The 10,641-nt window shown below is 37.1% G+C and overlaps 2 protein-coding genes across 2 annotated transcripts; one reads left to right on the forward strand and one right to left on the reverse strand.

Moving 5' to 3' along the window:
* Positions 1–8,674: 8,674 nt before the first annotated feature.
* Positions 8,675–9,505, reverse strand: LOC134270304 (uncharacterized). The gene has a single exon (XM_062752521.1). It carries the CDS (start codon positions 9,503–9,505, stop codon positions 8,675–8,677), a length of 831 nt encoding a protein of 276 aa, XP_062608505.1.
* A 483-nt stretch (positions 9,506–9,988) lies between these two features.
* LOC134270303 (protocadherin gamma-B4-like) lies at positions 9,989–10,593 on the forward strand. Its single transcript, XM_062752520.1, has 2 exons — positions 9,989–10,128; positions 10,418–10,593. Exons 1-2 carry the CDS (start codon positions 10,059–10,061, stop codon positions 10,588–10,590), a joined length of 243 nt encoding a protein of 80 aa, XP_062608504.1. The 5' UTR covers positions 9,989–10,058; the 3' UTR covers positions 10,591–10,593.
* The last annotated feature ends 48 nt before the right edge of the window (positions 10,594–10,641 follow it).

Here is a 10,641-nt window from a genome sequence, read left to right on the forward strand (position 1 = left end):
GGGGGTATACAAGAATCACCTTGTCTGTCTGTCTAGCATTTGTCTATCCATCTGTCTGTTGTTTGTCCATCTGTCTAGCATTCTGTCTATCCATCTGTCTGTTGTTTGTCCATCTGTCTAGCATTCTGTCTATCCATCTGTCTGTTGTTTGTCCATCTGTCTAGCATTCTGTCTACCCATCTGTCTGTTGTTTGTCCATCTGTCTAGCATTTGTCTACCCATCTGTCTGTTGTTTGTCCATCTGTCTAGCATTCTGTCTACCCATCTGTCTGTTGTTTGTCCATCTTTAGCATTTGTCTATCCATCTGTTGTTGTTTGTCCATCTGTCTAGCATTCTGTCTATCCATCTGTCTGTTGTTTGTCCATCTGTCTAGCATTCTGTCTATCCATCTGTCTGTTATTTGTCCATCTGTTAGCATTTGTCTATCCATCTGTCTGTTGTTTGTCCATCTGTCTAGCATTCTGTCTACCCATCTGTCTGTTGTTTGCCCATTGTCTAGCATTTGTCTACCCATCTGTCTGTTTTTTGTCCATTGTCTAGCATTCTGTTATCCATCTGTCTTTTGTTTGTCCATCTGTCTTGCATTTGTCTACCCATCTGTTGTTTTTGTCCATCTGTTAGCATTTGTCTATCCATCTGTCTGTTGTTTGCCCATTGTCAGCATTTGTCTATCCATCTGTCTGTTGTTTGTCCATCTGTTAGATTTGTCTACCCATCTGTCTGTTGTTTGTCCATCTGTTAGCATTTGTCTACCCATTGTCTGTTGTTTGTCCATTGTTAGCATTTGTCTATCCATCTGTCTGTTGTTTGATTGTCTTGCATTTGTCTACCCATCTGTTGTTGTTTGTCCATCTGTCAGCATTTGTCTATCCATCTGTCTGTTTTTTGTCCATCTGTCTAGCATTCTGTCTATCCATCTGTCTGTTTTTTTGTCCATCTGTCTAGCATTCTGTCTACCCATCTGTCGTTGTTTGTCCATCTGTCTAGCATTCTGTCTACCCATCTGTCTGTTTTTTGTCCATCTGTCTAGCATTCTGTCTATCCATCTGTCTGTTTTTTGTCCATCTGTCTAGCATTTGTTATCCATCTGTCTGTTGTTTGCCCATCTGTCTAGCATTCTGTCTACCCATCTGTCTGTTGTTTGTCTGTTTTTAGCTTTTGTCTACCCATCTGTCTGTTGTTTGTCCGTCTGTCTAGCATTCTGTCTACCCATCTGTCTGTTGTTTGTCTGTCTGTCTAGCATTCTGTCTCCCCATTGTTGTTTGTTTTTTCCAGCTTTCTGCTATCCATCTGCTGTTGTTTGGAGCTGCTGTTACCCAGCTGTTGTTTGCCTGCTGTCTAGCATTCTGTCTACCCATCTGTCTGTTTTTTGCCCTTGTCTAGCATTCTGTCTATCCATCTGTCTGTTGTTTGTCCATCTGTCTAGCATTCTGTCTACCCATCTGTCTGTTGTTTGTCCATCTGTCTAGCATTCTGTCTACCCATCTGTCAGTTGTTTGCCTGTCTGTCTAGCTTTCTGTCTGTCCATCTGTCTGTTGTTTGCCTGTCTGTCTAGCTTTCTGTCTATCCTTCTGTCTGTTTTTTGTCCGTCTGTCTAGCTGTATAGCTTTCTGCACAAACATGTCCAGTCCAAATCTTCTTACAAAGGAACCTTAGACTACTACTTCACACAAAGATTCTCATGACCTACAGGTGTGTCATGACCTTAACCAAGGTAATTTGGACAAGTTCATGACCACAGGGTGTGTCATTACTTTGAACCAAGGTCATTTTTGCAAGTTCAAGCATTAGGTCACTTAAAGAAAAAAAAAGTTCATAATTTGTGTCTGGTCCATATCTTTCTTACTGATAAAAAGATAGTCCTATATTGACCAAACTTGCATGGATGATACATCTAAAGATGCATAGCAACACGCTTGCTTCAGTTGCAGGATCTGACCTTCATTGCTGATGCATACTGATGAGAGCTATTCAACTGCATCGACACTTTTTCCCTTTTCCCTTTTGACCTTGACCTCACATTTCCTAATTCAACGTCAAACTTCATATGCTAGTACATACTGATGTAAGCAATTCAACTGCATCAACTTTTTTGACCTTGACCTTGCATTTCATTGTGACCTCACTTTTATCAAATTGTGTTTAAATCAGTTTGAAAGAAAACACTCATATTTTTTTCAACTTTTTATGCTGATACATACTGATGAGAGCTTTTCAACTGAATCAACATTGTTTGACCTTGTCACTTCCTTTGACCTTGAACTCACCTTAAAGAAATTCATGTCAAACTTCATATGCTGATACATACTGATGTAAGCAATTCAGCTGCATCACTATTCAAGATATTCTGATCAAATTTCATGCACTTTTACAAATTTTCATGTTGCATTACTAATATTCCCTCACGGGGCATTCATATCCTTTGGACATACTTCTAGTTTATTTATTATTCAATACAAGTGACATCAGTTGTCATCAATTAGTTGTCTTTCTATGGCTTGTTTCATTAAGGAGTTTTATTTTAGTGAGTTAAATAGTGAAATGTACCTTTTATTGTCCCGAACCCAGTCTATGTTTGACGTTACATGTACAACTTCATTAATCTGAGCACATTTAATATTTATACTGAACAATATGCAGAAGATTTTTGTTCATTAATAAAATAATAAATAAAAACTTTTGTTCATTCAATAAATATTTAAAAGCACTGGTAAATTGTTTGATGATTAAGTGGTCATTTGACATATATATGCATACATATGTGTACAGCTGTCAGTCTTTGCAGTCCAAAAATAATGACAATTTGGATTCCGATCATTCTTATTGTTAAGGAAGACCAATGGTTGTTTTTCAGATCACCGCTTTAGATTCAAGGGAGCTAAGTCAGACTTAACCAATCACAGAACTACTGCCTTCTTTGTTATCAACATTCTGGATGTAAATGACAACTCTCCCAAGTTTACACAGGGTACTTATAGCATCCACATATTACAGGAATTCTGTACTCAGAACTCATAGACATTCATATATCTTGAAGAAGAAACTTCAAAAGAATTGAAAGGGTTGGGTTGATTGAAATAGAATATCAGCCTTAGGGTTGGAATATTACAATTCCAATTTTAAAGAAATCTAAGGAAATTATGAATGAGGTATATTCTTAATTAGAGTTGTACATGTAGTTATCTGGGAGTTACCATTGTGTTTTGTAGACTTGTACCAGTGTAGTGTTAAGGAATTACTCAGATTTTGCCTGCCAAGTAAAAGCTGAGGATAAAGACCTCACATCGGATTTCAGCCAAATTGATTATCAGTTGGTTAATGGATCCGACAGTAAGGTAAAATGATTTCAATCAAAACTGCATGTAGAATTGTTTCTTTGGGGAATGTTTGTGTACTTTCTGGGGACTTTTTGGGGGTGAAAGCTCTACATGAAAGATATGGTCTATATATGAAAAATGGTATTTTATGCTGATGGGAAAGTTGTTGCCCACAGATGACTGTTGGTCTACAGTGCTGTCTTTGTATCATTATATATTTTTAGCTCACCTGAGCCGAAGGCTCAAGTGAGCTTTTCTGATCACATTTTGTCCGTCGTCCGTCCTGTCTGTCTGTCTGTCCGTCCGTCTGTAAACTTTTCACATTTTCGACTTCTTCTCAAGAACCACTGGGCCAATTTTGACCAAACTTGGTGCAAAGCATCCCTGGGTGAAGGGGAATTTAAATTGTTAAAATGAAGGGACAAGTCCCCTTACAAGGGGAGATAATCAAGAAAAGACAAAAATAGGGTGGGGTCATTAAAAAATCTTCTTCTCAAGAACCACTGGGCCAATAAAGCTGAAACTTATGTGGAGGCACCCTGGGATAGTGTAGATTCTAAATTGTTCAAATCATGACCCCCGGGGGTTGGGCGGGGCCACAATGGGGAATCAAAGTTTTACATAGAAATATATAGGAAAAATCTTTAAAAATCTTCTTCTCAAGAACCACTGGGCCAGAAAAGCTGAAACTGATGTGGAAGAACCTTGGGGTAGTGTAGATTCTAAATTGTTCAAATCATGACCCCCAGGGGTAGGGCGGGGCCACAATTGGGAATCAAAGTTTTACATAGAAATATATAGGAAAAATCTTTGAAAATCTTCTTCTCAAGAACCACTGGGCCAGAAAAGCTGAAACTCATGTGGAAGCATTGTGGGGTAGTGTAGATTCTAAATTGTTCAAATCATGACCCCCGGGGTTTGGGCGGGGCCACAATGGTGAATCAAAGTTTTACATAGAAATATATAAGAAAAATCTTTGAAAATCTTCTTTTCAAGAACCACTGGGCCAAAAAGGCTGAAGCTGATTTGGAAGCACCCTGGGGTATGTAGATTCTAAATTGTTCAAATCATGACCCCCGGGGGTTGGGCGGGGCCACAATGGGGAATCAAAGTTTTACATAGAAATATATAGGAAAAATCTTTGAAAATCTTCTTTTCAAGAACCACTGGGCCAGAAAAGCTGAAACTGATGTGGAAGCACCCTGGGGTAGTGTAGATTCTAAATTGTTCAAATCCTGACCCCAGGGGGTAGGGCGGGGCCACAATGGGGCATCAATGTTTTACATAGAAATATATAAGAAAAATCTTTGAAAATCTTCTTTTCAAGAACCACTGGGCCAGAAAAGCTGAAACTGATGTGGATGCACCCTGGGCTAGTAAATCATGACCCCAGGGGGTAGGGCAGAGCCATAATATGTATTACAAGGGGGAAATCTGGTAAAGAACAATTGACAAAAGATTCTCAGGTGAGCGATGTGGCCCATGGGCCTCTTGTTTTTCTATTTGTAGTTCCAGATAATCGGTGATGGAGAAATAAAACTGAAGCAGATGATGGATTATGATGCCGGAGATCACAGTTTTATTCTTACTGTAAAGGCCATTGACAGAAATGAGAGCAGTCTCACAAGGTAACCATACAATATTTTACTGTCACATCAGAAAAGTCTACAATACTCAATTTTTTATGGGTATTACTGGGACATTGATAAGACATTTTGGTTGTCATGTTTGTAGTGACTGTAGTGTAGTGTTACATTTAGAGATAATTATTTTAACTTAAGGGGGACATATATACACACACATACAAAAGAATGAAAATGAGTATTGATGGTTTGAAGCTTCAATTGCATGATGTCGCTTAAAAATGTTCAATATGAAGTTGCACATTTTCATTACACAATTTAGAAAATAAACATCTACTTTTTCATTACTGCTTGTAAAGAAGTTATCTACTGGTATCATCGTCACAAGACATGGGTTTTGTGTCTATAACTTATATACCATGCAAGTAAATTTCAAACCATTTTTATGGTAAAGCAATACTTCAAAATTATTAATTGCTATTTTTTTTTGTATTGAGATGAAAATTAATTGGCTCATCTTTGAGGTTTTGTTTTTGTTTTTTTATGATGGCATACAAATTTTCAGTGGTTATTAATTAAGAACATGAATGTCTTTTAAAATTCTTTTATAGTAATACTTTTGAAAAGAATTTTGCTTTTTTTTCTTTTTATAAATTCAGCAATTCCTTATTTCAGCATGTGTAATGTGATGATCACTGTGAACGACACTAATGACGAGGAGCCAGAATTTCAGCAGAGTGAATATAAGTTCAGTGTAGGAGAAAATCAGGATAGTGGGACAGAAGTCGGGGTAGTGAGAGCCGTGGACAGAGATTCTAACTCAGTTCTGTCGTACTCAATAAAACCAGTGAATGAGAGTAAGTCCAATAAAGAAAAACTTCTGATCAATTTGGATAAGAGATTAGAAAGCAAAGTCCATTGTTTGTTTTGATAGGTGATGTCTTCTGTCAGTTAATCTATTAATCATCACTTTCATGGAATTGTTGCATTAATTATAATACTTCATAGTATATTCACCTATTTGCAAATCAAGATTGAAACTGTTCTATGAACAGACTATATTTTCAATTTTGAATTAAAATCTCATAGAACTATTTTCTTCTCAAGAATGACAAAGCCATAATTCATCATATTTATATGGAAGCATGTTCAGGTAGTGTAGATTCAAGTTTGTTCAAATCATGACCCCCGGGGGTAGGGCGGGGCCAAAATGGCCGACCAAAGTTTTACATAGAAATATATAGGAAAATTCTTTAAAAATCTTCTTCTCAAGAATGAAAAAGCCATAATTCATCAAATTTATATGGAAGCATGCTCAGGTAGTGTAGATTCAAGTTTGTTGGAATTCATGACCCCAATATATAGGCTTGGGGCCAAAATGGTCACAAAGTTTAAAAATACTATAGGAAAATTCTAGTAAAAACCTTCTGATGTATTAATATATTCAGTTATTGTACATAATACATGTCAGGTAGTGTAATGCAAGTTTGTTCAAATGCATAACCCCCGGGGGTAAGGCTGGGCCAAAATGGCCGACCAAAGTTTTACATGGAAATATATAAAAATTCTTAAAAATGTATCAACTATGAATGACAAAGCCATAATTTGTTAGCCCTTCTGAGCCAAAGGCTTAAAGAGCTAATGCTATGGCCATTTGTGCGGTGTGCGTAAACTTGTTAGAATATGGGCCATAACTCAAGAACCCCTTGGCCAATCAGTGTCAAATTTGTCACAAGGTATCCTTGGCCCAGGGCTACCATTTATACTAAAATAAGGGTTGGGACCCTGAATCAAGGGGAGATAATCAGGAAAACAAAACAAAAAGTACTGGTTGCTAAAAAATCTTCTTCTCCAGAACCACCAGGCAGATTTTCACCAAACTTACATACAAGGATCAGGATATGTTGAAGATTAAAAATTGTTCAAGGCATGACCCTGGGGCAAAGGGTGTGGTCTCAAGGTCACTTTAAAGTTGACCTAAATTTACAATTAATAAAAATGTTAATATTTTGCTTACTATAAGGACTAGGATCATCAAATCTTGTAAGTTGATGCATCTTAGGACTTCACATCATGTTAACTCAAAAGTAGGTCACGGTGACCTACTTTTTAAATTTTGCGGGCATTTGTTTTCAAATTGATTTAAAGGTATATTTTGGATACTTTAAGTTCTATGATCATCAAACTTAGTCAGTTGATGCATCTTGGGTCCTTAAACAATGTCAACTTAAAAGTAGGTCACCGTGACCTACTTTTTGAACTTTATGACTTATCCTTTTCAAAACATTTAATCCCATTATTTCAGGCACTGAAAGGGTTAGAATCATCAAATCTTGTAAGTTGCTGCATCATGGGACCCTAAAACATATTTAAGAAAAAGTAGGTCACTGTGACCTACTTTTAGAATTTTGCAGGCATTTGTTTTCAAATTGTTTAAAAGGCATATTTTGATTACCTTCAAACCTATGATCATCAAACTTGGTCAGGAGATGCATCTTGGGACTCTGAAAAATGTCGACCAAAATGTAGGTCAGGGTGACCTACTTTCGACATTTTATGGCTATATTTAAGTATCTTAGGTATTTATTGGCTTAGAATCATCAAACTTTGTGAGTTGATGCATCTTGGGTTTACGGATAGTGACGACCAAAATGTAGGTCACCGTGACCTACTTTCGACATTTTATGGCTATATTTAAGTATTCTCCGGTACTTATTGGCTTAGAATCATCAAACTTTGTCAGTTGATGCATCTTGGGTTTTCAGAGAATGTCGACCAAAAAGTAGGTCACGATGACCTACTTTTTGACATTTTCTGGCTATATTTATGTATCTCTAGTACTTATCGATTTAGAATCATCATACTTTGTCAGTTGATGTATCTTGGGTTTTCGGAGAATGTCGACCTAAAAGTAGGTCATGGTGACCTACTTTTGAATATCTCAGGTATTTATTGGCTTAGAATTATCAAACTTGGTCAGCAGATGCATCTTGGGACTCTAAAAAATGTCAAGCCAAAATGTAGGTCACGCTGACTTACTTTCGACATTTTATGGCTATATTTAAGTATCTCTGGTACTTATTGGTTAAGAATCATCATACTTTGTCAGTTGATGCATCTTGGGTTTTCTGAGAATGTTGACCAAAGAGTAGGTCACAGTGACCTACTTTTGAATATCTCAGGTATTTATTGGCTTAGAATTATCAAACTTGGTCAGCAGATGCATCTTGGGACTCTGAAAAATGTCAACTAAAATATAGGTCACGATGACCTACTTTCGACATTTTATGGCTATATTTAAGTATCTTAGGTATTTATTGGCTTAGAATAATCAAACTTTGTCACTTGATGCATTTTGTGATTTCCAAGAATGTAGACCAAAAAGTAGTTCTAATTGGCTAAGAATCATCAAACTTTGTCAGGTGATGCAACTTGGGTCTTTAATAGGATACTTAGGGTTAGAGGCTTCAAATACAAGTGATAGGTTGTACAATTTATCAGAAGAGCGATTCAAGGCCCTTGGGCCTCTTGTTTTGTTAGGAAGCGAGCGAAAGGTAAACGGCGGGGGTTTGGGGGCAGCAGCCCCCAATGTATGCTACATTATGTGATTAAACTTACCTTTAGTCATCAAATAAGTCTGCACTGGCATTCAGATGGTCTACGTTAATTGTCATCGGGAGTCAAAGTGGCCAATGGTTGTCTTTTTTGCAGGTGTAAATACGTTTGATGAGGGAAAGAAAGGCGATAAATTTGTTGTCTACGTCTTTCAGATACTACGTTCTTATGCAATACTCAATTAGATAACTGTCGTAGTGCTGTTTCTCTGTTCCAGTTTTGGGTAGAGACTTCTTTACTGCATTCCAAGTAGATTTAATAAGATTTATACAGGCTCTAGTTTCCTTATTCTTAAACTCGATCGAATGATTGACAGTTAGATGATCATATCCCTCTGACTTCAAACTACAATAAGCTTTCCAACAGTCTGATAAGATAATGGTTCCAGGTTCTACAAATTTCTTAATAATAGGAATCAGGGTGTTTGTGCTCCTGTCCTCCACTACCTCAAAAAAACACTTCTTTGACTCTCTTTCAATCCCACCAAACACCCAAACACCGTCAACTCTCTTACCGCGATGGTACTTCCTCTTGCCAAACTTACCTTCGTTGATCTCTACGTGCTTTCCTGGCCCACCAATCCTCTCACTGTCCTGTTTTAAAATGCAGAGACACACCTCTCGCGCAAAATTTTTCCAGTCCACAATGGTGTGATCACTTCCAATTTTAAGTTCCCGTCCAATAAAATCACCGGGTAGTTCATGTACCCAATAGTAGGTTAATTTTACTGCCTGTTCTAGAAGTAAATGACTTCCGAAAAACCAAGATCCCTTGCTTACTGACGTTTTTTTGTTACACTGTCTATTACTACACCTCCAAACAATACCGTCCTTACTGTAAGATTTGTCCTCCACTAATTTAACATTTCCATCATTGCACGAGTTACATTTCCCACTAAAGTTTCCGAGAAGTCCAAAATTTTGCAGCCAATCAATTAAAAATCTCCATTCACGGCATACCTCATACAAATCATCGTAAACAAAAGGCATAGTACTACAATCAGCTGATTCCACTGTTTACATTTAGCGCAACTGTCAAAATCTACATTATGTCACTTACCTTGACCAATTACAGCACTGAAATAAGTCACGTGCGTAACAACGTCATGACTTTGGAATGTGGCCGACAAAATGAAAGCCAAAGGTTTGTTTTGAAAGTGCTTTTAGTTTTAATTAATAACTTCATTAATCAAACGAAGTTTATTAACATGAAAAATGATGAGGAATTCAAAAAATAGGTTTACTTATTTTTGCATTTTATTGCCTTTTTAGCGAAATCGTCACGCTGACGCATGACTCTCTTATAGAGAAAGAGCACGTGCTATTTCCACGTTATTTGGACGTACCGGTAAAGTGCAGTTGTCCGTGATTCTATTAGCTAAAATAGTTTTTACTAAACCAAAAAAGAACTAGTTGATGATACCTTGTCTTAATGTTTCAGATCAGTTCTCTTGATGCCGACAAAGGCCAGACAGTAACATACACCCTGGAAAACTACAAAGAATTGTTTTCAATAAACAGCACTACAGGAGTCCTCTCCTTAATGAATGATAATAAGACGCTGGATTACGAGAGTCAGCAGACATATGTATTGTCACTGACAGCCAAAGATGGTAAAAGTCAATATCTACAAATTATAATGTTAATCTTTTGATGTACATTGTATAAATTTATTTACAAAACAATATCATAATATGAAATAGTCTTATCTTTGGGAGTTAAAAAAATCTGTTATATTTAGAATATATTTTGAAGACACTAGGAATGGAAATCACTTGGCTGTAAGTGTCAATGTATTATAGGCGTGTTTTACAGTATAAGTGTCAATGTATTATAGGCGTGTTTTACAGTATTTTTTATGCTGGTGAGTGTTAACTTCAGGAGTTGACCTCTGATTTATAGATGGTGACCCTCCTCTGTCAGGGGAGGCTACTGTGGAGGTACACCTGACTGATGTAGATGACACCTGTCCGGTCTTCACGAGGCCTGTGTATACAGTGGCTATTAAAGAAAACAAAACATACCCCAGCATCCTGCAGGTAACGTATTACAAAGTACTGATGTCAAACAGGTAATAACAACAGTACCTATAACATGTACTTATTTACAGGTAACCTATTACAAAG

This window comes from Saccostrea cucullata, unplaced genomic scaffold (genome assembly GCF_032062105.1).
Source record: "Saccostrea cucullata isolate Sc308-1 unplaced genomic scaffold, CSIRO_AGI_Scuc_v1 ctg17767, whole genome shotgun sequence".
Taxonomy (NCBI): Eukaryota; Metazoa; Mollusca; class Bivalvia; order Ostreida; family Ostreidae; genus Saccostrea; species Saccostrea cuccullata.